At 36.5% G+C, this 25,506-nt stretch overlaps 1 protein-coding gene across 2 annotated transcripts in view; it reads left to right on the top strand.

Annotated features, from left to right (window-relative positions):
• The window catches only part of ADCY2 (adenylate cyclase 2), a 213,151-nt gene that overhangs the window by 162,555 nt on the left and 25,090 nt on the right, over window positions 1-25,506 (top strand). For both annotated transcript variants that reach the window (XM_039386925.1, XM_039386926.1), the window contains exons 15-17: window positions 4,028-4,112; window positions 15,122-15,259; window positions 22,968-23,087. In XM_039386925.1, the coding sequence (XP_039242859.1) occupies window positions 4,028-4,112; window positions 15,122-15,259; window positions 22,968-23,087 (343 nt within the window). The remainder of the gene's footprint in view (window positions 1-4,027; window positions 4,113-15,121; window positions 15,260-22,967; window positions 23,088-25,506) is intronic.

Here is a 25,506-nt window from a genome sequence, read left to right as displayed (position 1 = left end):
CAAGTGAGAAAAGTATCTTTAATAATTCATGACAACTGTACATTCTTTATTTAAGCAAACAGTTAACTAACATGGAATTGGTGGTGTTGGGTTTTTTGAAATGCAAACTGGTGAGCTGACAGAAGTATGTTTCTATTGAACAGGAGATACTTCTTGTGCTACTCGAGTAAGGGATTTATTAGGGGCTACATTTAAGATTCTTTCTGAGTCTTCGCTCTCTGAGGGTGCTGTGTTCAAGAAACTGTGTCCTTTTGTCCTGAGTCATGCCAAATTACCAGTCTTCTCATTCTGTACAGGCAGGTTATTAGAAGGCCCTAACATAGTATTTCCAATTAGGCACAGCTGAATTTCTTCATAGAAAAGGTAGTACTTAAAAACTTTGTCTGAAAGCAGGCATGTAAAATATAAGACGATATAAATGAAAGAAACCCTCCATTATTAGCTATCTTTCTGTTCTATCTAATTTAAAAAACAAAACCCAAACAAAAGAAAAATAAAACAAACAAACAAACAAAAACAAAACCACAACTCAAGTGGAGTTATAACACTCGACTGGTATTTTTTAACACTGAAACTGCCATACAGTCTCCATAGTTATTGAATCCTTTGATGGCTTACTGAAAGCATCAGTTGAATTATGAAAAAAATAGCTATTTTTAGATACCAAAGGAGTCTGAATTCAATATTGCCTTATATAATTGTCATTTGCAATGTCTTCATTATGATTTTATCACTTCAAGAGAAGTAGTTCTGTAGTTCAAAACATGGACGTTCATTACCTGGCAAGCTAAGGAAATTCTCCACATGCCACTAAGGAATGTGTACTATAAGTCACATATTTTCCTAAAAGTTACAAAATTGTCGAAGGAATTTATTCTTTTCTACATTTTTCGGTATCTTTACCTTCATAAATAAATTTTTATTTTTCAGTTGCCAATTGAAATGTTACCAACAAGATATAAGTATGGATAAATACAAATTTTTTCCAATCCCATACCACCTGATAAAAATGAATAGTTCAAAACAGAGATTTGCTGATGAAACAAGAAAAATATGAGCAGTATAGCCAAGATCATAAATTATTTAGAAATGGAACTGTCTGAAGCCTGAGAAGTTCCCATGCTGTCTCCTCAATGTTAAACTGTCTCACTGTAGGTTATGATCAAAGGTTGTCCTGTCAGGGTTCCTGGTGGGGCACTCTAGCAGGTCATTCCTTGAATGGTCAATTCCTCTTCCACTGAAGAGGCAGGTAAAAAGTTATCTGGCTGATGTGATTTCGGGTGTTCTTTTGACTAGTTTGCCTGAATCTGTCAATGCAATGTATTAGGTGACCTGTGCAATGCATTTGATAACTCTACACAATAAAAATGAGATTAATTTACTGTAAAGATCTGTACTAGTTTTGTAATGTTCCAGTGACAAAAAATAAATGCATGTTATGTATTTTCTATGGTTATTGCTTCAAATGGGAGTTGGGTTTGGTGGCACTTAATTTTTAGCATTTTGCTTCCCTTTGTAGCATTTTCAGCCCACTTCTTTCCTTCTAGGAGAACTATGAAACTGTTTTATCTTAACTGAAACAGAAGTCTGCTGTTCCCAGAAAAGTATGGGGTGTGGGGAGCAAAAATACTACTTTTTTTTCTCTCTTTTCATCCCTCAAATCTGGATTCTAAGATACCACTTTTCCTTTTTGTTATCCTCAGTCCTTTTCTCTTTGCCCTATTCACCTTGCTGTGTAATTCTTTTTCTTGTGCCTCCTCAATAACATCATTGATTATGTAAACCAGCTACAAAGACCTTTTGTTCTTGTGTGTTGCCTGGGAGATAAAGTACTTTTTGCATAAGCTCTCTTTATGCCGTGTTAATTTTATTTCCCTTGCTCTCCACTTTCTCTCACAAACATCATCATTTCTTCTTCTGAAAGGATGCACTCCAAACTTGACTGATAAGGCTATTCTTGTGCTGAATTACTTTTTAAGGTGTGCAGGCTCCTTTTTTTTATCCTTCATATCAGAGAAAGAATAGCAATAGCTTGAAATGTAAAACTGGTTCCTTGAATGTCACTGAAGGACATATGTGATTGGAAGTGTTTATGCATATATAAAAATTAAGCCTGTTAGTTTTCTAACAGGCTTTCTTTCTAATTTCCTAATTGGCTTTTTTTCCCCTCTTCTTTCATCTCTTCTGTTGCTTACTAGATTTTAAATTCCTAAAGAATGGAGACTAGTTTTACATATTCTGATGTACAGCTTACTGTCTCAGTCTCATTGAGAAATTTTTGGAGAACATGTATTCATAAAAAATAATGATTTTCAAATAATTTTTAAAAGAAATATTATTTCAATATTAGTATATTTCGTGAATTGCCAGTTGTTTGTTTTTCATCAGCTGTGCACATCGGCCCAAAATCTGATGATTAATACTTAATATATAAGAAGTTCTCTGAGTGATTGGCAGGGAAACTCATCAGTTATTCTCCGAAATGCTTTTAATGGCATCAAATTGGTTGATGCTCTTAATGCTTTTTTGTTCTTTCCTGAAAATAGCTTGTATAACACTGTTGTTAAAACAGATCAAAATGTTTTCCAATACTTGTATGTCATCTAAGGAAATTGATCCATACAGTTCTACTCCTAATTGTTAGTACTATAGTTTTGAAAATGTATGCATTTGAGTTTACATGGAATCTCTAAAGAACAGAGATGTATGCTTTTATTAATAATGTATTTTAATTCTGAATCATAAATGTATGAAGGCACTAACAATATAACAGATGTTATAGTTTTATGGAAATGCAGGAGATATAAAACTTACTTCTAAAAAATGTCATGCCAATATTTCCAGCATATAAGGTTTCATAAAATAAGATATTTGCTGATGCTCAAAGGAATTGAGAGATATTTTTTAATTCTGTAAGAGTATCAAATCTATGGTTAAAACTGAAGGCAAGTACTCAGGTGAGGGATTCATGACAGCATCTAGTTCTCTTCCTTAAACAATTCAGTTGATCCAGAGCTTCTGGTGTTCTCTTGGAATTCATTAAGCATAATTAAGTTCCACTGCATCTTTCCCTAGGCAGATGTGCTAAGAAGCTCTTGTATAGTGCCTGATGGAGCAATTATGCTCTACTGCAGTATTCATATAGAGACATTTCCATATTTGCAGAATGAATGAATGAATGAATGCACAGATTGTTACTGTATCTCTCTTTCTGTTTACTGAATATCCAGGGATGCTATCTTGACTAGACCTTCCTATTTATAACACAAGAGAAAAACATGAATTAGAACACTGAGTAAGGATGATTTCAAGAGGAGTACAGATTATTCTTTTTTTTTTTTTCCATTGAAAATATCTTGTTGGTTCTTCTTTCTTTGTGGTCTTTACTTTTCCTTCCTATCATGTCCTCCCATACTTCAGAATCAGACTGGCAAACCAGTCAAATTTGTCCATTCATGAAATACCAGTCACTATCAGGGCCCTTGCTGACTGAGACTCTGCAGCATCACAGATATCACAGGTTCTACCTGAGGGGCACTGAAAACCAGGCAACACTATCCCGTGCTATTTTCTACTTTTTAGAGGTGAATGTACACTACAAACAAGTTTATTTTGTATATATATTAAAATAAATATATATTAAAATAATTAAAAATCATATAAAATAATATAAAATCAACAACATAAAACTAGAGCAATAAGCATCTTCTTTAATACAGGCTTCTTAAAGTCAAAAAAACCCAAAATATTGCTGCTGTTAATTATATGTGTAGAAATTATTTTCTCGTGGTAATAGCTTTGCAAAGTCAGAGGTAATGCCAATTCAAACATTCCTGAATTGAGAAAATGGCAGGAGGAAATGCCTGGTCATTCAGTTAAGGATTAGAATTGTTTTTCCATGGTGTCAATATTTGAAAGTTGCAACTTGCACACAGTAATTTTTCATATCATTGGTATTATAGACAAAGAAAGGTCATGCTACAACTGTGCAACAGCAAAATTAATACATGTTTTCCTTTTCTTCTAGAACATCTATTCTCGGAATTTCATTTGGGGCTGCATTTCTCTTCCTTTCCTTCATTTTGTTTGTCTGTTTTGCTGGACAGCTTTTGGTAGGTATTCAAGGAAATTTAATCCATTAGTTGATGGTTTCTTTTAAATAACATGTTCTGATTTTGCCAAGTTACTCTGTCTTTGCAGAGTACCAGTTAAAGGAGAAAGGCTGCATGCTGAGGCTTCTGTGGACATTGTTTTGTCCATGTTAATTTTCTGTAAAATGTCCTCATTTATCTGAAAACCAGTAAATGCCAATGGAGTGGTTGTCTGTATCTACATGGATAATCTCTTTCCACTATAAAGCTGGATCCTCTGAAAGGTTTTCATTATTATTTGATTGATTACCTTTTCAAAATTTTTTGCTATTTTGATTGCAGGAGGTGACTCATGAGTGCTTTCTTTTGGGAACTATGTATTTGTTTAAGTGTTATGTAAGACCATTTTCTGAATTTAGAGAATATTTCACCGTAACAATTGGTTTGAGATATAAAAATGTTATAGTAAATTTCCAATTTTGCTGTTGAGTACTCCAGCTAATACCTATTAGTGTACGAAATATGCTGAATTTGAGAATTTAATTTAATTCAATATTTGGGCAAACCTTTCAGCATTTCGCAATGTAATTTCCAAGTATTACTGTCCTCCTTTCAGTTATTCTCAAATAGATCCACCATGTAACTCCATCTAGAACAAGGAGCTTCAGGATTTGTAAGAAAGTGAACACAATCTGAATTTGTCATATAATCTGAAATAAAACTATCTGTGTACCTGTCACTTAATCTCCACTTCTCCTTCTCTGCATTGCCATAAACTATCATAGCAAAAACTGAAATATCTTTTATAAAAAAGCAAAATATCACATGGGAAAGACTATGCAGTAAAACAGTAAGAAAAGGTAGTTAAAGAAAGAAACAGTGGAAGTAGGATTTTATAATTTCCCTCTCTTCTCTTGTGAGGCTTGTAATCAACCAGGACATATTTTTAAGAAAATATAATTAACGTACATTTCAGTTGTCTTTCCAATAAGTTACGGATGCTGCCACTGCTCAGGAATTAATCTGAAATAGAATGAAACAATATTTTAAATTATCGTTACTCATTGAAGAGAGGTCTTAGAGGTGTTGCTATTACTTAACAGTAAAACTTAGTTCTCATGTAATGTCATACTTGATTGCTATTTGTTATTGACACGAGTAAAATGGTGATATCAGTGTACTGCCCTTCAATTAGCAAATTAAAAAAACAATCCTTCAAGGAAAAGTCAGCCTTTTTCCTGTAGGTAATAGAGGTGCTAATGAAATGGCATCAAGAAGTGCTGGGACATACACTCTCCTGGGGCTTTTATTTATAGTGTTACTTAGGAGGAATACAAACATATTTTTCTGGATTTAAAGGGATGGCTAAGCAAATATCCCAAGTCAGAGTTGAGGAGTTTACCACTTGAATAATGACTAACACCTACTTACAATGCCTTGTAAATAGTTCCCAGAAATGGAGTCCTATTATTGCAATTCTTTTGACTTGCGAGATGTCACGTTCTAATCTAAATAACTTGAAGAGGAGCTACTTTTGTCTACGTCTTTGTGAGTTCATATATTTTAATACAGAAACTATGCTGCTAAGAAGCCTTTCAGCAACTTATGACTTTGTCTTTCCTTCATGAGCATGGAAGTTGTTCTGTAAGGTGATGGATGAGAGAGGGTTAACAAAAGAGGCAGTAGGTTTTTCTTTCCCTTGTCTTCTCCCTAAGATTTCTTCCTTCATGTCAAAATCCAAGTATTGTTTTGCAGCTTTAACCACAGTGACAACCTATGTTATATTTCAGTAGCATACTCATTGCAGTATCTGACCCATAAGTATAAATGTTTTCTTTCTATAAGTCTAAAATTTCAAACCATATAAGTTTCAATATCTGAGTTTTCACACTACAGTGTCAATGCTAACAGAAATCAGGCTTTATCATCCTAATGCTAATGTGGTTTGGGTTTGTTAGGGGATTTTTTTACCAGTGGGGGATTTTCACACCTCTTTTTCTAAAGAGGTACATTTTGGATTCCCCTATAGAGGGCATGTAGTAAATGTGGATGTGCTTGTATGTACATGCATATGCACATAATTGCAGATTTTAAATTCACCAAATATCTCTCTTCTAAAATGCACCAAAAAAACTGAGAATTTTTTGGGTTTGACTGACTCTGACAGATGACCTGTGGTGGGTTAGCCTTGGCTATGGGCCAGACACCCACTCAGCTGCTCACTCACTCTGCCTCACTCAGAAGGATGGGATAGGAAAATAGGATGAGAAAGCTTGTGGCTTGATATAAGGCAGGGAAATCACTGACCAATTACTGTCATAGACAAAGCAGACTCAACTTGGGGAAAATTAATTTAATTTATTACCAGTGCAAATAGATTTAGGTAGTAATAAACAAAACCAAGTATGAAAGCTGTGCCATTAGTCCCCCCTATTCCAAATTCAGCTTCATTCCTTTGCTCCAGACCCTTCTACCTCTCCTCAGGAAGCACAAGTGGGGGTAGGGAGTGGTTGGTACATAGGCATTTCTATCTGCTGCTTCTTCTGTTCACAATTTCATCCTGCTCCATCTTAGGGTCTCCACAGGCTGCAGTTCCTTCAGGAACATCACCTGCTCCAGGTTGTGTCCTCCATGGGCTGAAGTGTGGCCATCTGCTCCAGCATAAGTACTTCTTCCTCCAACCTTGGTGTTCCCTCTGCTGTTTCTCTCTTTTTGTTCCCTCCTTCTCTCTCTGCCCAACACTTCTGGCTCTTTCTTGCACTGCTGTCCCGTGGGGTGCCCGGCAAGGGTCAGGCCCTACCACCAACCTGAGCATCTGGTACATAAACTTCCAGTAGTAGTCAGATATTTACAGGACTGTTAAAAAGATTATAGAATGGTACCTGTAGTGCCAGTGAAGACAACAAAATCTTAAGTTCAAGTTAGGACATCTGGCTGTTGCTGTGTTATGTGCTTGTCTCAGTACTTTTGACACTGCCCTCTCAGTCTCCACCAATTACAAATGGCTGTCACCACCACAGAGTAAGTCACACAAAACCCAACACTGAACAAGTTTCTCTAATTTTCATTTCATTGGCAAGAGAAAAAAACCCACCCAGATTGTAATGCTAAAATTACTAGCTCTTACAGAATTTAATGGCAATATTCCAAGAGATTTGTGCTCACTCTTTCACTCTGAGTTTATTCTTAATTGATTCTACTGTTTAGCAGCACTGGTGTGGTCAGCTCAATCTAGTGTGGAGTGATAATATCAGTCATTAAAGAAGAATAGCAATGTTTCCATCAAAGGATGCAGCACAGTAGTAGCACAAATAAGGAGATGTCCAGAGCCTGACTTTGGAGTGTTTCATTCCCTGCCAGTCTTGGGCCATAGGCATTGAACCTTCCTCAGTCCTAGCTAAAATGGCATATATCCTGAAACTTGAAAGGAATTTATGTTCTAATTACTTCTTTGTGCCTATGCTTTTTTTTGTTGTTAGTTTTTTAGATAATCACAGTATTCAGAGTAAAATCTGAAGATTATGAGTCTTTTTGTTAAAGATACTTTATGGTTTATACTTTCACATTTTAAATGTAGTCTCTTCTTTTTTATTAATTTTGAATATTTTCTTTGAATTTTCCTTGAGAGGTTTCCTTCCCAAATTACATGCAGAAACAGGACCATGCAGTGATGATCCTTTAGCTCATATATATTCTGTGTCTCTTCTCTTTATCTTCCTTAAGTACAGACAGATTCATAGAATGAGTGTGAAATGCCTCAGACCTGGTAACTGTTAATGTGTTTTACCTCCTGATGTGAATGCAAGGAAGTAGACATCTGGTTACCTAAATGATACATCGGAAAATGTAATGCAATCAATAGAAAAAAACCACACTAAGCATGTAAAGGAAAGATCTCTGGGGTGGCTGAGGTAGCCGGCCAAAGAACTATTAGTCTCAAGCAGATTTTCCACGTTCATTGGTTCAAATACTATCTCAAAAATCTCTTTGCATTACCTAGGACATGGGTGCACTTAATTGATGTGACATACTCTTTGTGCCAGTTATTTTCCACTAATATGAAATAGCTTTTTGCTGTATATGTTTATAACTTGCAAACCTATTTAACTACTTCAGCTAATAGGGAAGATAGAAGTAATACCATCTCATCTGAACATGTTTATAGTCTCTCTTAAATACCCAGTTGAACCATGGAATTAGCAGAACACAATACCAACAAAATAAACATCAGAAAATAACTACCTCTACAGTTGAGAAAGATGTTCTGCTTTGAGGTCACCAAAGCATCTGACAGTTTAGCCGGTACATGAGCAGCCCTGTCCCTGCTGTATCGGTGGAGAGGCACGGACAGATCGCTCACAGACCAATTTGATCGGCAAAATGTCAGACTTATTAGAAGGATAACACACTTTATATACTGCTTATTACACCCAGACGCGTGATTCTTCTTCACACAGCATTGGATACATAAGGAAAACATACTTTGTTGTCCACTGCTAATTGGACCACAGCAGGTGTCCGTATGAGCTGAGGGCACACGTTCATCCTCTTGAAAGTCCACCTTAACTTTGGCAGGGAGCCTTCTTTGTTCTAACTTCAAAGGCTGAAGCCATATTAGTTACGCAGTTCTTTTACTGTCTGCACCCAGCCATGCCAAGGCAAGGCTCACAGAAATGCAAAGGAAATTGTTCACGCACAATCTCTATTCTCCCAACACTGCTGGAGAGAGCACTTTGTTTACGCCACACCACCGTACAAAGAGTGAAACACAATCTTTACCTTTTCTTTGTATTTACTGTAAAGCAATTGGTGTTGGTACTTAACAGTCAGAAAGACAGTATACGCTTAAGGTATTTAAAAACTCTGCAAGGAAAGGAATATCAGCACCAACACTACTTGAAAATTATTTTTGACACGGAATTTTATCTCTGATGTGAGTGTCTCTTAACACCAATACAGATGAAAGATCTAGGCCCTTTATTTTCTTCAATATAAGGCTTTGCTTGTAAATTAAGATTAAAACAGGGATGGGGGAAGGAAGGGAAAACCTAGAGAGGCACTTCGGCACCTACAGCAGGGTCCATGAAAGAGGCTCATCAAACCTAAATGTCATTCTGATGAGTTTCTAGCACAGGCACTACTACAGCAAATCCATCACCACTAAGTAAAGTACTATGTTCAGACTTCAGGAATTTTTGGAAATGTACTGATGTCAGTAAAAAAAATCTTTCTTACCATGTTTATGACATTACATGATTGTGACCAGCTGGAGAACTTGCCTATCTTGGTGAATGAGTTTCTTATCTCTGTTTTGCTAATAAGTTCTCCTTTAATATTTTTTGATGAGACTAGCTTGAAAGTTTTTTAAATACAGTAATGCTGCTTTTTAGTGTCTTTGCCCAAGATGAGATTGTAAGTTACTTCCAAATAAGAGATATCCAAGTGTACTTCTTTATAATAAGTCTAGTATGCAAATTATTTTTCCTATGGTTAATTTTAAAAGGACAAAAGCAGAGAGCATCCAGATTGTTTTCAAGTTTTTTTACATGTATTACCTGCAAGTTGATATTCGTGATGTGTTAGTACTGCAATATGGTCACAGATCAGGGCTCCTGTTGCGTGAGACAGTTTTTGAATGGTAGCATCTCACTTGGAAATCAAGAGTCGGTCAGCATAGAACGTAGCATTTCGAACTCCTTTCTCTACTTTAGTGCCCTGAGTATTGTTTTTAAAAAGTCATTCAGTTTGATTCTTCTCAAACCCAGTAGCTCTTTAAATATTTCTGAGAAATAGAAAAGCTTTGATGGGAGGGATTGAGAACATCTTACCTTAAAGTAGCATATAGCACAGTGACTGTGTATTTTAGTGACTGTAGAAAGCAGCAAAGGAAGTGCCGGGACTGAACTCTGACTGCCTAAAGGTGTATTTATGCAGCTCACAGACATGTTCTTTCCTTTGAATGACACAGTTCAAGTGAACCATGTGGCCATTTTAACGCGACCCTTTGCGAAGGATAATAAACACTGCAAAGTGTGATGAAATGAAAAATGTGATACAAACTTTAGTTTTTGCTGTTATTTCTTTATTCAGTATTCTAGATTTTGTCCAGCCAGTTGCAGGAAATGTAAGTTGAGTAGACTTTTCACCTGACTGCATTCCATATGATTCAAAATGCCTGGCTTAGATTTACAGGTGCCACAATTGAGTTCAAAAGCTTGGTGTTACAGTACTCATTTTAGAAGTATTTTAATCCTTTTTATCAACATTAGGACCACTAAGAAGTATGTCAAGTAAAAGCTTGTGCCTACGCAGCAAAATCCCCCTTCTCCAAGCTTAAATCCACTGTCAGCCAGTTCTTTGGGTTTGAACTTTGGTGTCTTCTTCAAGTCTGAGTGTAAACAAGCATGTGAAAAAAAATCTGAATTTTGTTTCTCTTGATTTTTTTCTTTGTAATATCACTATTGGTAAAATACCAAGTTGTATTTGAATGCAAAATGAAAAGAACAATAATAGATTGATAGAAAATGTGATTCAACAGCTTTCTGTAAATAAGAGATCTTCAGTGAAGATGTTCCAACCTCGGCTAGCATATGAAGAAATGTGACAGCTCTTGCGACACTGTTTTTCATCTACAACATAGCTGTCACAATTAATTCTCTCACCAGTTCCTCGATCTCACTCAGAAAGACAGCATTCATTTTATTAAATGCTGAAGTAGGTTTTTGTGTGTGGAAAGACAACACAGGATACATTTTAATGTCCTGAATATTCAAAATAAGTTATTACTCATTATCATGCTAAGCTGTCATATCAGATTTAACATGTTCAGATGAAAAGGTAATCCATTAGTCACCTCTCATACTACAAATAACTATTATTTCTAGTTGGTAAATGATAAACACTGAACAATATTCTGCCAGCTCCACTTAAAATGAACACAGAATCTAATGCTACTGAGATCTGGTATCTTATCCTACTTTCGTGCTTTCAAGAAATGATTACTTTCTTCCTGTAATCTCATTCTCCATTTTATTCAGAAAATTGCCAAGGAGACATAACATTCACAACAAAAAGCGCATGATGTAAGCTATTGAATCAGCAAAATAAAGCTGCATAATTCTGCCAGTGCTATTAAAAGTCTGAATTTAATGATCACCCTTCCACTCCAGTTCTGCTTCCAGAGGTTCCCTGAATTTTCAGCAGTAGTGAACTGCTGCAGTTGTACTACATATGGACTGGATTTGGATTGCTGAAAAGTGAAAAGAAGTTCGGCAAATCTGTTAATTCACATAGAGATTTACTGTTCAACAGTGTATTGTTTCCTGTTTTCCAAAGACTGTCTACTCAATGGCTTAAAGATTTCTAGGGTTTTGTCACAAATTTTCCTTTCAGGACCCTCATTGGCTTAACAAACTCAGTGGACATGACAGATGTACCAAATAAACAGTAGTCTTCCCCCTCCAGAACTCAGAGCTGTGCATTTAACAGCCTGGTAAGAAAAACATTGCTGAGCTATGGTATGTTTCTGTTTGACAAGTGGAAATAACTCTCTACAACTTCATTTTTGAAGTTGCCTTCTAACATCACTCAGAGCCAGCAGTATCTGTAATTTTAGCAATAGCAATTTAAAGAATGGAATATCTTTATTGATTAATGACATTGACTGAATGATATATTGTTTCCTGAAACCTGTGTTGTTCTCCAGACTTCTTCTTAGTGATAAAGTTGCCTTTCTTTTTTTCTTTAATGGTAGCAGAAAAACAACTTTTTAAGGAAATGTAGAAAATCAGTCCAATTAGTTCCTTCTTACTAAAATACATTAGCAAAGTCTGCTTTACAGAGTGACTAGCTCAGATCTTGGGTCTTTCCAAACATAAATTTCCTGCTTGACAGCCAGTTCTGTTTAAATTTTCCTAGTGGTTACACACACACTCCCCCTCACACCCTATGGGTCTCCCCAGGGACTGATCTGAGACACTTCAGCTGGTGTTACTCAGCCCTCAGGTGCCTCACATATGTGATCTCTCTCCACAGGATGGCTGGCACTTATCCTGTGCTTCTTGCCATCTAGTCCAGCATGAAGTTTTCTGGCATGCGCACACGTGCAGGCTCAAAACAAAGGCTGCTCTTACACAGTAGATGGTTAGGGATAGAATTTAATAACAATATGCAACAGACTCATTTAGACAAGTGTTCACCTGCAACCATTTCCTTTCATCTCCTCTCTTCTCCATTTACCTCCGTTCCTCTCTGATCCACATTTATGCCTGTTTCCTCTCCTGTGTCCTATCCCTTAAACATCATGTAAGTTTTCCTTTAAAATACACCATCATGTTTGACACAATCCCAAGTTTCTCTCTGCTCCATTGCAAAATTAAGTATCCTGTGCCAACCCACTATCCTTTTAGGCAGAGAACACCCTTAGTCTGGAGGGAATCCTGTGAAGGAAGTTTTTTTTCATTGAGTCTTCTTGGTAGGTTTCCCATAAGAAACCATGGCTGCAACATTCTCCTCCAATAGTCTTAGGAGCAGCAGATTCAGTGGCTTCTGTTCTTCATTGATGAGGTTACTTTGATTCCACCATCTGTCATTGTTCTTTTGATCATCACCATGTCCTTGTGTTTAATTTGATTAGCCTCTCATCAGATAACCTAAAACCAGTAGAATTCATAGTAAAATATATCTGGTTTAAACCAGATAATTTATTTTCATCATTAGCCTATTTTCTTGGAATTTCTTATCCTACAGGTTTTCCTTACACAGTATAGCTCCCTGCAATGTGATTCAGAAAGAACACAGTGAACAGCTTTATCTGTAGAATTTCTTGTCCACTTTATATTCCTCATACTTCCTTAGTGTACTTGCCTAGTCTTGTCCCTAATACAGCTTAAACTATCCCAGCTACTTCTAAATTTACAAGAAAATCCCAGAACAATGTAGGTGAAATTGTAGTAAAGCTCCAGGTGAGCTACAATAAAGACAAAGCACAATTTAAGGTACGATTTCATGACTGTTTTAATTTGCTGTAAATCTGTGCTCACTGACTTACTGGGTTTTAGGCAGACTAGACACGTAACTGAATGATTCATTTTCACACAGATCCATTCCCTGCATCCATTGGAACACCCCCCTTCTGTAGCAAGAGCAGTAATCAAGGCTTTGTGCTTTTTACTATATTAAAGTGGGAAGGATGACAAAACGTTTCTAAAATCTACATGTGGATTCCCATTATATTGAAATTCGCTATATACTTAAGGGTGAAGAACAAAGTTTGGAAGTTTAAAAGAGCTTTTGAGTAGGAATTTTTTGCTCAAAAATACAGGTCCTTTGAGTTTACGTATTTGTGGTTTTTTAATATGAAAGAGTAATGTATGTGTAAAAGCTACCTGCATTTTACTTTTTCTTTGTCCATCCTTAAGATTCCAGTGAGTGTTTTACCCTTTCAGAAACTGAATTCAGATTCTGTACAATCCAGTATGCAAAACTCCCTATCATAAAAGGAAATTTGGATATTAGGAAGAAGTTTTTTACAGAGAGAGTAATCAGACGTTGGAATGGGCTGCCCAGGGAGGTGGTGGATTCACCAGCCCTGGAGGTTTTTAAGATGAGACTGGATGTGGCACTTAGTGCCATGGTCTAGTAACCACGGCAGTGTTGGATCAAGGATTGGACTTGATGATCTCGCAGGTCTTTTCCAACCCCGTTGATTCTATGGTTCTATTCTATGAAACAATATGTAAAAAAAGTTCTGCATATATAGTGGACTTGTTCAAATAGTGTATAATTAGGAGGGAAATAGTTATCTGACATATGACAAAGACCTTAATGCAAAATCCATCACGTGTGTTGGGTAGTCGTGTAATTTAGCATGATGTTCCATAGCTATTGAACCTGAACTGATGGATCAGTGCTGCAAATTAAGTCCTATGTTTGTTCGATTTTAGTGCTTGAGTTCCCATTTCTGGTGCTGGCTGTGCTTGTATCTCTGCTGATTGCTGTGGCTGGGGTGAAAAACAATATGTAAAGTGATCTCTGATAATATTAAGTAAATAGACAAAACAAGTTGAAAAAAGCAATTACTTTTGTGAGACTGTCATGTTCCTTAACTTTTCATTGCCTTTTTTACAGAGGTTTTTCTATAACTGAATTTGACATTTTGAAAGGGCACAGGATGCTTCTAGGCAACCTTATCTCTTCATTGCTAAAGTTTTGGGAAAATTAATATTTATTGGATGTGTCACGAATTGTTGTTTATTCTGTGTGAACCTCTTGTGCCTCTAGGCACCATGCATGTGTGAATGGAGGCTTTGCAATGTGTTTTTGGAAGCAGATTAAATGAGTCAGTTTTTTATTATTAATTTTTGTCACTATGTAAGAAAAAAATTTCTATTCGTTAAATAGTCTTTGCATCAAATTGTAAGTCCAGTTGTTGTGTGCTTATTTACTTTCTGGATAGTTTTAGGGAAGGTGGATTTGCTTTGCTGAGTTAATTTTTCACTTAAAATTATCAAACAAGACTTCAAACACATGAAAACCCAGACACTTTTCTGTTTTGTGGGTTGCCAAGGATGTATCTATGTATATAGCCTTTATTCTCTATCAAAGACTTTGCAGAGTCATTATTTACATTTTGATGTTTCCAGAGGCCACTAAATACGACCCTTTCAATTGAGGTGAGGCAGGTCAGTTCATTTTCATGGGTTTTACTGATATTAAAGGTAATGACACTGCTCTCAACTTTATATTTGCTATTATTAGTAGTATATATAAAATGTTTAATAAGGTACTTGCAAATTATAATTATTTAACAGAATTGATATTATGGCATATATTATAACTAAATTTGCCCTTAATTTTGTGTATAATCATGTTCTGTAACTCTTGTGAGACTATAATAGTTGAATATTTCTGTAGACTGTTTCAAGATTAATGCTGCCCTCAATATTGAGCCTTCTTAATTCTACTCTTTTTAATACTAATTAAATATACTAAAGCTATTTTTTCCTCTTTTCTATACCATTTGCACTTAGCAATGTAGCAAGAAAGCATCAACTTCTTTGTTGTGGATCCTGAAATCATCTGGAATAATTGCAAACCGTCCTTGGCCAAGGATCACTCTTACATTCACAACCACTGCTATAATATTAACCATGGCTGTATTCAACATGGTAAGGGAAAAGGAGTAATTTTTCTTGGATTTTTTTTCTTTTAAGATTTTTTTTGTTGTTTTTGTTCAGTATTTGTTTAGATGTTGAATTTTTGGCCCGTGGCTATGCCAGGAACCTACGTGATAATGATTGTCAGAGACAGAAATATAAAGCAGAGCAACAGAAAACATACTGTGCAATGAGAGCCTCTGCATAAAGGATGCTCAGCAAGAGCTCAGAACCTGGCTAAATATGTTAAAGAAAAGTATTATTTATAATTAATAATTAAATCCCAGGTTTGAATTGTGCAAGTCCCTTGATCATCTATGCATTGCTTAGAAAAACAGAGCATTGCTGAAGGAGTAAAGTATCTCCTCACAGAATGTGTAGAAGACTTTGTGCGAAACAAACTAAGTTCTGTTCAGTTTTGTGACGCTCCTCTGCTGATCCCAACATTATTGATTTCACATGCTTCTCTTTTTTTTTAAATAAGAAAAAAAATTCAAAGTTACATCAAAACTTCAAATATACTGAACTACAAATTTGTTAGGGCTTATGTCTACTTTAGTCATTTAACCTGTGCTTTTCTCTTCCAGTAGGAACAGTCTATGTAATTCTGTTATTCTTTTGTAACTATAGCAAATATAGATTAGATCTGTCATTAGTTTACCTAAAGCATGAATCTTAATGATCTTGCTTGTTCTTGAGGGTGTGTTGTCTAATGAGATGAGCAGTATATGGGATCAAAAAACTTCCTTTGTTTTGTCCTGTTGGCTAGGGCTGTTTCTGTTCGTAAACCTGTGAAGGTGTTCCAGTTCAGTTCTGTATCTGCAAAATAGGAACTCCTTAATACTTATTTAGGTAATGTTTTCATTACAACATTAATGCATAGATATTAGTCATGTTTCAAGTGAGTGAGATTTGCATTTCAGTGCTTTTGAAATTGGAACTCTAGCTCTTCCTTGAGTTGCTGGTACTTTTGAGGCTCAGAAAGGACTCAGATATTGATAATACCTACTCTGTTTTGGTTTGTTTCCCCACAACACTTGACTCTTAGTCAGTCATTTTTTACTGTAAGTACTAGAGTCATCCGAGGGCTTTATATGGGCTTTATGTGTAATGTGGGCTTTTAAATGTGAACAACTGAAAATTCTGGTAGTACCTTTTCTCCATTTTTACTGTTGAATTTTTTTAGTCTTGTTTTTGTTGGTTTTCTGATTTTTCTTTTTCCTACTTTTTTGGACGAGAGAAGATAGACTCAAAAATAATTCCATTTTCAACATTTAAAATTTACCAAATTAATTGCCTGTGTAAGGCTGGTAGAGGAGAAACTCAAAGAAGCAATGGCTGGAAATGAGATAATAAACTCACTTTTCAGCAGTGAAAGCAGTAAACAATGGGAACAGTTATTCTGAAAAACTATTGATTCCCCATGACCTTTTGTCCTCAGCTCTAGACTTTATGCTTTTTTGAATTATAACCTTCAGCCAGGCAAAAGTTATTTATATATAACGGGATAAAACCTAGAGATGGAGTAACTTGTAAAATGAGTATCAGACTTTCTCTTATATTGAATTCTATAAATGTATAAGAGGAAAAGAAAGAGCCTACTTGGGCTTAAAGTATACTTTGAGTTAGAATTTATGCATATGGTTATTTATTAAGTTAAAAAATGTAAAAGGAAATATGGCCAGCAACTGTTTTTTGCTTAGACTAAAGTTCTACTAGTGTGTACAACCCACTTCAAATTTGACCTTCAACTAGTAAAAGGCATTCTAGCAAAAAAAAGCAGCTGTTCAGTACATTATTTTTAGAAAAAGGTTTTAATTTTGTTGGCTCAAGTCCAATTTTAGGTGGACTAAATGTTATAGTGAAACCTAGTAGGCTATATTTTAGTCTTTGTGCCTTATCAGTAATGTTACAGCGTTACAAATAATCGTGTTCCATGATATTCATGAGATGATAATTTTAAGTACAGTTCCCCCCTTGAAACTAAACCTTAATAGTTTGACTAGCAAAAATGACTTTAAATGTGATTGTGAAATTTGCATTTCCTTAACATTAATAGCAAATTGTGGGAGAGACTCTGAAGTATCATTATTATATCTCCAAGCAACATGTACTTAATAGTGGAGTCCATTAACTGCATTTATTTCCATGAACTCTTTCAGCAGAAAAAGGCAAAATGTAGCCATTAAGATTTAATGGAGATAGAAAGCGTCTAACCATCCCACACCTAATAAATCATAATTAAGACCAAAATGTCAAATAAAACTCAGTCTGTATGGTCATGGAACACTGGAAGAGAATGGGGGTGCAATTTTACTTCAAATTAGCTGTTTCAACAGACATCTGAATCTGGTCTTCGCATCTGAGAGGTATATAGTCATGATCAGTGGAGGGAAGTTAAAAATCAGCTAATGTGACATAGGTATCAAATACTTCTTAGCTGAAGGGAGAGGGTGAGCATCAGATCTGTTGCTATATAGAGAGTAGGACAAAAGTCAGAGGCTGAGGAAAACTGTTTTTGTCAAGCTGACCTTTTTTAAACCAAACTTGAGAAAGTATCCTGCAGGGAACAATCCAGACATCTCAGAGAGATGATAGGACTGCATGACTGCAAAGGGTTGATACTTGGAAGCTGAATGAATGACTGCATACAATGATTGTGCCTCACCATCTTCTGGGATTCATGTGATTTCAAGAAACATGGCATGATGAAAGAATCCTGGAACAGCTCTTGGTTTCAGTGACTTCTGCATCAAATGCATGAATGGTTCTTGACACAGAAACAGGATCTTAGGGCTATACTGTCCCAGGACAGTTCTCTGACTACCAACTTTAAGATTCAGGATCATAGAGTAGTTTGGATTGAAAAGGACTTTAAGAGGTCATTTAGTTCAAACCCCCCTGCCATGGGCATGGACATCTGTCCCACCTGACTTTGTTTCCAGGAACGGAGCATCCACCACCTCCCTAGGAAACCTGTTCCAGTACCTCATAACCCTCATCATAAAAAAAAATGTTCCCTTATATCTAGTCTGAAACCACCCTCTTTTAGTTTGAAACCATTACCCTTTGTCCTATCACAACAGACCCTGCTAAAAAGTTTGTCCCCATCTTTCTTATAGGGCCCCATTAGGTACTGGGAGGTGCTATAAGGTCTCCCTGGAGCTGTCTCTTCTCCAAACTGAACAACACCAACTCTCTCAGCCTCTCTTCATAGGAGAGGGGCTCCAGCCCTCTGATTATCTTTGTGACCCTCCTCTGGATATTACTTGCTTTCCTGTCTTTTCATTCAGTGAATTTTTAGCAACTGGACTGTTTCCTCTTAAAGAACATGTCTTTTGAAATGTGAAGACTGACAGAGGTTTGACTATTTTTGCTCCACTGTTAATGTATGTCTGTGAACATGAGCTGCCTTAAATGCTGAAAGTGTTGGCCCCCTCTAGTCCCAAATGATGTCGTGTGTTTAAATAATGACAAATAATTAAGCAAGCCTGCTTTCATTCTTATAGAGGAAAGTTGGTTTCTTTAATATACCTCCACTTAGTGAAGCTGACTCTTAATACAGTTGCTGACCTTTTTAATAAGCAAGGTCCTTGGCAGATATACTCTAATTATATATCCCCACAGTGCCTAGCACATTGAAGCCCCCATTTTGGAGGGTACCTAATGCATGTCTTTCAAGGACAATAAGCAGACACTGCCTAGAGATTGACCTGGCCTGGGAACTGGAAGGAGAAAGAGGAATGCAGAGCTGCAGTCACGTTATTTAAGTGGTACTTGCAGGGCCCCATCACAAATCTATTTCAGATTATAGATAGGATTTAGGAAACTTACAGAAAGCAATATCAGTCGAGATACATGAGATTAGCAGGGATGCAGCAGCAGGTGAGACACTGTTCTGAAATATTTGCAGCAGTTCTGGTGTCTTTCAGGTGTGTGGGGAGAGTCTTGCTGTCACATGACCATTTGCTCCACAGACCAACAAAGATGAAACCTTGTAAGTGAGCATCTCTTCGTATGTATCAAATACCATGGTGGTATCTGAGTCTGTAAAGGCTCAGCAGGCTCCTCATCTCTCTTATCTGGTGCTGGTGAAAGCTTTGAACAAGGCAGTGGCTTGCCACTGCATATTGCCTCTACAGGGAGGGTGGGACCTGAATACATGGTGGCACAAAGGTAGTTCTATATTTTCACTTGGCACACAAACTTTCATAAGAAATGAAAGTATTTAGCAATTGAATTTGGTACATTAACTGTTGACAAGAGACACGCCACATGTCGATGACGTGTCTCTCATATAGATGCATGAACACTCCGAAGCTAAGAAATCTTGTACAAACCCAAACTGCTCTAAAAATTCTGCTAAATGCACTGCACTCTCTAGATCTTCATCATCCTTTTCCAGCTAACTGATATCTCGGCATCAGCTCTTCTTTTTTTAAAAAATGCTTAATAGTCTTCGTAGGTACTTAGCATTCCAGGCTCTCCTTAAATTCCTGCTTATGAGCTTGTGAATAGGAGAAATGATACCAGAATTTGGGATCCTCCACAGTATTCTTGAGGTATTCATGTGAGGATATGTGGATAAAAATCCTGATTCAACTGCCAGACCAACTGGCATTTTTCAAAGGAAGCTGTGATATGCATTTGACATCCAAGTACTTTCATACCTTAGTGAGAAATATGGCTTCTTTTTTTTCCTTTTGTGAGATCTATATTAGTGTACTATGTATGTATGTTGTCTTTTGATGATTCTTGGTCAGGTAACAAGAGAGATGCACTAACTTGCTTATCCCTCTTTTTGGGGAAAGGGTCTGTTACCACATGGCTCCTATTGAAATAAATAGCAGCACAGCAGGTATTTTCATCATGTGAAGCAAAAAACTCACAACCGAGAATTGCAAATTATACAAACACAAGAAAAGAAAAAACTGTTAGAATATGTGAAGTTAAAATGAGAATTTAATGGTAACATGCTCAGATGTTCCCTGGAAAACATAGGTATTCATAAAAAATACTGCTTTCATTTGAGTCATTCGAGTAGGTGTGACTGCTTAGTAGGACTGAATTGACTTTTACAAAAAATACTATGTTGAAGAACAATATATATCTTCAAAGCTTCATAGCAGATGTAGATAAGTGATGAGAGACAAGAAAGATAAGTACAAACACATCATTCAGAATAAGTGTTGTTTAGCTCATGGGAGGTGATGATGTTTCCATATCCTTTTTTTCCCTTTTTATATTTATTCAAGTATTCATAGATACACCATATTTCATCCAGTGTTCTGTGTATACAGGTAACGTTTATAGGTCAGAAATGTCCTGTATGAAGTTCAAAACCAAAATACTTTAATATAAATTAATATATATATAAATATATATGTACCATATATGTTTATATAATACAATTGCATTTGAGTTCTTTGTGTTATATAATTTTTTGCTCTGTGGACATACACAAGACTAAATAGTTATTTCGTGTTTACAGAAAAAGTATATGCACCGTTAGTGGGTGACCCTTGGCAAATGCCCTTGTTAACAACAGCTATTAAATACTTGGAGGCAAGCAGGGGATTAAATGCTTAAAGCTGTCTGAAAGGCCTTTGCCCAAAATTGTTCCTGTTAAAGAGGAAGGGTGGCCTGAGCTGACTTAAAAAGTAACCAAGCAACCTCAGAAAGAATTCTGAAGTAAAGAAGGAAATTGTGGGAAAAGAAGTACAAAAGAAAAACAGAAATGTGTAACAGGAGATAGAGCTATGAGTGGAAACAGCTGACTGTCCAAACCTGGTTTAAGAAGAATCCTAAGTCACCCCTCTGCCATCACACCTCTGCCCCAGTCAGCAAGAGCAGCCTCCCTGTCAGATACTGTGGGCTGCCTGCTCTGTACCTGGCAGACAACAGTGCTGGCTGTGACGAGCAGGGACCCACACCTCAGGTTTGTCTGTGCACAGGAACTCACAGGGTGCTCTGTCTCTAGCATGTGCCTTAACAGTTTGTAGGGAGTTGCACAAGTGCACATGAAACTAGAGCACCCACATCTCCTTACAGGAGAGTGTGCAGATAGGGTAACCTGCATTCCCAGAAGAGTGTGTGTGTTTCCACGCATCCTGTGAGAAGAGGCAGATGTGCATATAATCATGCTATAGCTTCATGATCTGTCTGAACCCTAGTTACATGAGGTACAGTGAGCTATTAATGTTTTGCAGCTGTGATCAAAGGAGCATAATTTTACATGTACAGGTTCAATTTATATATTCAATTTATTCAATATATGTAAATATCTCAAAGGTAGGTGCTAAGAGGATGATGCCAGACTCTTTTCAGTGGTGCCCAGCAACAGGATAAGGAGCAATGGCCATAAACTAAAATGCAAGAAATTGCACTTCAACACAAGGAAGAACTTCTTGACATTGAGGGTGGCAGAGCACTAGAACAGGCTGCCCAGGGAGGTCATGAAATCTCCCTCTCTGGAGACATTCCAAACCCACCTGAACATGTTGCTGTGTAACTTGCTCTAGGTGACCCTGCCTTGACTGGGGGGTTGGACTAGATGATCTCCAGAGGTCCCTTCCAACCCTAACTATTCTGTGATTCTATGATTCTAGGATGTATGAAAACATATTTTCTGCAGAATTAGCACTAGTGCTACTGCATGACTCACTGATAAAATCTGGGAAGTGTGTTTGCAGTTTTGGTCACCCAGAAGATGGAATTGAAAGAGGTGTGTACAGAGTGGGACTACTAGAACAGTTAGGGAAATGAAGAGCTTGTTTTCAGGAAAGCAGAGCACTAGAACAGGCTGCCCAGGGAGGTCATGAAATCTCCCTCTCTGGAGACATTCCAAACCCACCTGAACATGTTGCTGTGTAACTTGCTCTAGGTGACCCTGCCTTGACTGGGGGGTTGGACTAGGTGATCTCCAGAGGTCCCTTCCAACCCTAACTATTCTGTGATTCTATGATTCTAGGATGTATGAAAACGTATTTTCTGCAGAATTAGCACTAGTGCTACTGCATAAAATCTGATAAAATCTGGGAAGTGTGTTTGCAGTTTTGGTCACCCACAAGATGGAATTGAAAGAGGTGTGTACAGAGCGGGAGCTTTCTGAAAGCTAAAGGATGAGATTAATCCAAGAAGAAAAACATGCGAACTGGCCACTTAAATGTTGAGATTCAAAACTGGACGTGAGAAAGTGGATCACTACATCAAGGGAGTCTATTATGATGATTTCCCATGTGGTAACTGACTGAATTTGATGACCCGGGAGATACTGGATCCGCTTTTCTGTTTCAATGACATTAGTTCCAATATTATTACCAACATTATTATGTTATTACATCTGTATAAACCAACTTCAATTAATACTTCTCATTCTTTCTTTAGTTCTTCCTGTATTTAAATAGGACGTTCAATTGAGGTAAACCAAGGAATTATTCATATTGAATTTATTTCATCAAAGCTTCTGATGAAAGTAATGTAACAAAGAGCCTTTTGTCTTTTAATCAAATGGAAAGTGTCAAGAAAAACAAAGTTTTTTTTTGTTTGAGGATGAACAAGTAATCGTGTGATGTCATTTCCCCTTCACTATTTAAGTTTTCAGTGAAATACCAAAGTTGAATGGTTACTGGCAAGGCTTTCTCTGCTTCTCCATTTCTGTTCTCTATTTTGACCTTAAGCAGCTGTCAAGCTAATGGATTGTATGTTGGTTTTTTTCTAGTTTTTCCTGGATAGTGCTGTGATAGCTTTTCCCTCAGTTCTTAATTCATCAAATGCAAGTTTTCCTAATTCAAGTAATCATACACGGTGGTGTATACAAAACAACTGTTTTTTCCTACCGGTAAGTTCATTTTACATTTCTTTGTTTGTTTACAACAATTACACTAAATTGACTGTTGCCAGATCTGCTTGAAGTTAAACACCCACCAGTTTTTAAGACTGCTGTAAAAGATTGATTTTTTTTTTTCAGTCACCTGCAACTGCATTCGAAGTAAGTGGGAAGTTAAAGGAGGTTGGTACTTCTAAAAATAGAGGTTTTAATGAATGTCAGATTAAAAAAGCAGGAAACAGCATGATAACTAGGAAGTATAGCTCACCCATGTCAACGCTTTACAAGATATCAGGATAACACACAGCGTCTGCAAAGCACTGAAAGTCAGGTTGATCTGCAGACAGGTTTGGACCAGTGGCTGACCTGAAAAGATTCACCATTTTCATCATTGACACTAAGTGTGAAATCTGTCACACTTCTGTCGTTGCATATTTGATTAAGAGGTGGGGTAAGAGGGATGAAAATAAAACACTCATATAAACCACTATATAAACTGCTTAAAAGATCTGAACTGATCTGTAGAAGATGTCTTAGTGTGAACAAAAGCATAACAGCACATGCAAGACCAGGCTGGGGAAGACATTGCTGCAAAAAATGGGAATTATTTCCTAGAGAGCTGTTATTCTTAAAAGGATCACAAAAGACCTGCAGTTGAACATAACAAGCTGTATATTGCATCAAAATAGGTCAACAGTCTTTGGATGAATAAGCTGGTGTCAGCAAGAGGAGAAGGGAGATTATTGTATCTCTATGGTGAAATAATGAGACCATTACCAAAATGGTGTATGCTGATTTCCACACAGTATATTTTAAATGGAACAGCTATTCACTAGGTCAAACAAAACAATCCCGGGCACACATAAAAGCAAGATGTTGATTTTAACTATGTATAGAACTCTCTTGGAAAAAAAGCAGTAACTTGCAGCACTTACAGATTTTCATCATCTCCCTGGTAAAGTTACAGAGGAAGATTAGTTTCTGTTTCTTATTTTCAGCTTTAGCTAACTTAATGCCACCAGGTATGGATAGGTGCTTATGTTTAGTTTTGATCTGACATCAAGTTGTCCTGTTGACAAAGAAATTATGCAGTCCTTCTCCCATCCTCTGCATGTGTTCACACTCACAAGCACATAGAAATAAATTTTTCCAGTGCTTATTTATATTTGTTTGTTTCTTTAGTTATCAGGTTTTTTAGTCATCTTCTTTTGTATTTCTTGTTATAGTTTTGAGCATCTTGAAAGGCATTTTGTTTTCTTTTTTACCAGTAAGTTTTCCAACAAACATCTGAAGGATATAGTTTTCATAAATTATACTTACTGCTAAGATTCAATCTGCTGTTTCTTTGTTCATTTGTTTTCCCGTGTATAACTAAGACATTTGTCAGCTTGTGATTGGCACATTTCTAGCAAGTAATGGTTTATATTGTCTTTAAGTATTAGAACACAATCTTTCATCTAAGAAACTTTTGATAAACTGGCACCAAAAAATTATATTCAAATTTCACTTCTGACAATAGTAAATGAAAAATTTAGGTTAGCCAAAATTTTTAAAAACTTTAAAACATCTCTGAAATACACATTGTTTTCATCCTCACACACTGCATAACTTCTAGCTTGAAAAAGCTGTAAATTCCTTTTTAGTTACCACTTTTGATATTAATTTTTTTTAATCTGGAAATAAAATTCCTCTGTCTTCACTGAATGAGGTATTGAATACTTAAGCTGCCAAATGTTTGTTTCCTTAAATTAAAAATTCAATATTTTGAGTCTGTGTGTTAGGTATAAGCTTTATTCTTGTCAATAAACTTTGTGCGATTTATGATAGTGGACCTGACAGATCTATTGACTATGTCATTTAAAATGAGCAAATAAGAGGTTTGGGAATTGGTTTAGTGCCAATTGAAATAAGTTCATTTTGAAGCAAAGTAATTGATGCTCCTCCTCTTTCATCTCTGAAAATAACTTTTCTGATTTGTATTGCTTGCTTTTTTAAAGACTTAGCAAAGATTCCACAGTAAGTTATAGGGACATTTTTGTGTTTAGGTTTGTGTAGTTTTGCTATGATGCTTCTGTAGTTTCTACGTAATAGAGGTTGAACCTTTCAAGATATACATATCTATTCCTGTGACAAAATACAGTCTGGTGTCAGTGCTGCCATCTCCACATGTTAAATAAATAAAAGCTATAACAATGTCTGTTCTCAAGTTTTTCTCTATAGACATGAGTGTAGAATGCCTTCTTATTTCAGTAGAGATCTTTATACCCACAGAACTGCTGTAGGTGTTAAATTTTAAGAGACCAAATGCACTGGGCTGGATCCTAAGGGTGCAAGGCACCAGACCTGTGATCTCAGTAAGAAAGGCACTCAGACTCTGTAAGGTATAGATTAAAATACCCTTTATTTGAGCTAGCACAAGAGGGAAAAACAG

This window comes from Pipra filicauda, unplaced genomic scaffold, assembly GCF_003945595.2.
Source record: "Pipra filicauda isolate LSUMZ 115617 unplaced genomic scaffold, ASM394559v2 scaffold514_size685291_pilon, whole genome shotgun sequence".
NCBI lineage: Eukaryota > Metazoa > Chordata > Aves > Passeriformes > Pipridae > Pipra > Pipra filicauda.
Note: the sequence above shows the minus strand (reverse complement) of the source record. Positions and strands in the feature narration are given on the sequence as shown.